Source organism: Penaeus chinensis, chromosome 32 (assembly GCF_019202785.1).
Source record: "Penaeus chinensis breed Huanghai No. 1 chromosome 32, ASM1920278v2, whole genome shotgun sequence".
Classification (NCBI taxonomy): domain Eukaryota; kingdom Metazoa; phylum Arthropoda; class Malacostraca; order Decapoda; family Penaeidae; genus Penaeus; species Penaeus chinensis.
In genome coordinates, this window is record NC_061850.1 from 22,784,020 (window position 1) to 22,786,519 (window position 2,500).

General features: G+C 39.2%; 1 protein-coding gene across 1 annotated transcript in view; it reads left to right on the plus strand.

The window, feature by feature from the left end:
- Window positions 1-2,500, plus strand: part of LOC125042470 — a 285,544-nt gene that overhangs the window by 157,621 nt on the left and 125,423 nt on the right. Inside the window, 1 exon segment of the mRNA XM_047638108.1 lies at window positions 1,154-1,354. Coding sequence (XP_047494064.1) covers window positions 1,154-1,354 — 201 coding nt within the window.

Consider the following 2,500-nt stretch of genomic DNA (forward strand, 5'->3'; position numbering starts at 1 on the left):
AAAGACAGGAACTTTAAAGAAGAAAGATCGTGCAGTGAAAAGCTGTGTAGATTTTGTAAACACCATTGACTATGTATTAGCATTGTAATGTTAATATTTATGCTCTAATATATACATCTGAATACATTTTGTGCTTAACGTGTACTCGTGTGTGTGTGTGTGTGTGTGTGTGTGTGTGAGTGAGGGAGAGAGAGAGAGAGAGAGAGAGAGAGAGAGAGAGAGAGAGAGAGAGAGAGAGAGAGAGAGAGAGAGAGAGAGAGAGAGAGAGAGAGAGAGAGAGAGAGAGAGAGAGAGAGAGAGAGAGAGAGAGAGAAAGAAAGAAAGAAAGAAAGAAAGAAAGAAAAAGAGAAAGAGAGTCAGAGACAGAGAGATAAATAGAGAGAAGGAGGAACTCCGTCGGGGCGAGGACAAATGGGCTATATTTAAACACAGTGTTAGCAATTACGCGACGAGAGCTAAATGGCTGGACAGGAACGCCACCAAATTTATCATCGAACCGCGCGTGACAGAAGCCGCGTGTCCGTGACCTCGTAAATCTTTTCCCAATACCCGAAAGCGTCACCGTATTTCTGGCGTGACAAGAGCAGCCTCCACGGAATCCGTATTCATTACACCTTCGTGCGGTTCTTCTCATTCCAGGGGCGAACCGGTGACCCTTCGTGAAATAGCTGTGCGCTTTCTCGGGGGTCAGTTTATTCGGTTCGAAATTTGTGTTTCGATATTAAAGTGTTTTTTTTTTTATTGCATTTATGTTTGTATATTTGTTGTTTGTCTGTATCTGTGTACGTTAGTTTAAGCACTTGTCGATGCAAACTTTCCGAGTATCAGCCTCGGTCTCTCAATATTCTTCTATCCTCAAGATTGATCTCTCTATCTTCTCTTCTCATAATTTAATCTCTCTTTTTCTCTTCTCATACCTTGGTCTCTATCTTCTCTCCTCATACCATGGTATCTCTCTATCTTCTTTCCTCATGCCTTAAACTTATATTCCGTCCTCATACCTTGATCTCTCTCTATATATATTCTATCCTCACGTCTCTCTCTCTCTATATTTATCTATCCTTGATTTTCCCTATGCTTATTCCCTCCACCCCCACGCCCTCCCTTCCAGCACCAGTCTCTCTAACGCATCTCCTTTTCTCTCCCTCCACAGCTCATTTTCAGCGGGGAGTACACCAAAGCCATGTCAAAGGACTGGCATTCGGGCCACTTCTGTTGCTGGCAGTGCGACGAGTCCCTTACTGGGCAGCGCTACGTCCTGAAGGATGACCATCCCTACTGCATCAAGTGCTACGAGGCGGTCTTCGCTAACACCTGCGAGGACTGTAACACTACTATCGGCATCGACTCCAAGGTAGGTTCGAGAAGTTTCTTTTTCTGTTGATTTTTGTTTTTCAGTCTTTTTTTTTTTTTTGTCTTTTTTTTTTTTGGGGGGGGGGGAGGGTCTTCAATTCATTGTTTATTTGTTGTTATTGTTATTGTTGAGAGTGACAGGGGGAAGGTTTAGGGGTGGAGGAAGCTTGCAAGTTTTTCCCATTACTTTTTTTTTTTTTCTTATCTTATGGAAGAACTGGTATTTACGATATCTTATATTCCTCTATTTTTGCAACTAGATCTAGTTTCTCTCTTACAAGACAGAAAAAAACATCCCTCCAAATCCCTTCAAAGAACGGTAATCAAATCTTATCCTACAGTTACGTACAATACACACTAAATTTTCGTTCCTCCATAAACGCACTACACATACTACTATTTTCCGACTTATTTCATCTGTCAAACAGCTGGCTCTCGTGTCTGTAGTTAACTTTTCGAGCGATGAAGTATCATAGCAATTAATGTTAAATGGTAAATTATATTTGTATGTCCGTTTTATCGTATTCGACCACATTACGACTCTTAAAGGTAAATATGTATAGTACATCGAGGATTCATGGATGTACTTACGTCTGGTGTTTTATGACGGACGTTTGTGTCATCGTGTAATTGATGTCATATATTCAACTGTGTGGTTTAGATCCTTTGAAGAAAATGACCAAGCTATTTTTGAATTCCCAGGAATGATCGTTTTTTTCTTTTGTATTATTATTGTAATTATTATTATTATTATTATTATTATTATTATTATTATTATTATTATTATTATCATCATATACCTTTCACCTATGGCCTTTTTTAAACAGCGAAAATTGTTTATTTGAAAGCAAGCCTCTTCAAAGAATTCGAGATTTTTGGTTAATTAATTTATTTATATCTCAGAAGAATGTCCCCCTTCCGAATCAGTCCCTCGGGTATGTGAAGGAGGGAACTCAAAATATACCTAAGTTAACCATCCGTTTAAAGGAGAGATCCCATTTTCTTCTTAAATGTCTTGGCAGTAACTAATGTAAAAACAAAGCGTACCAAAGGCGGCATTCCCTCTCGTAGAAAACTTTTCTTTTTGAAGATGGGGACGAAGTAACATGTACCACGGCTTAAAGATAAGAGTTTTGTATTTTATCAA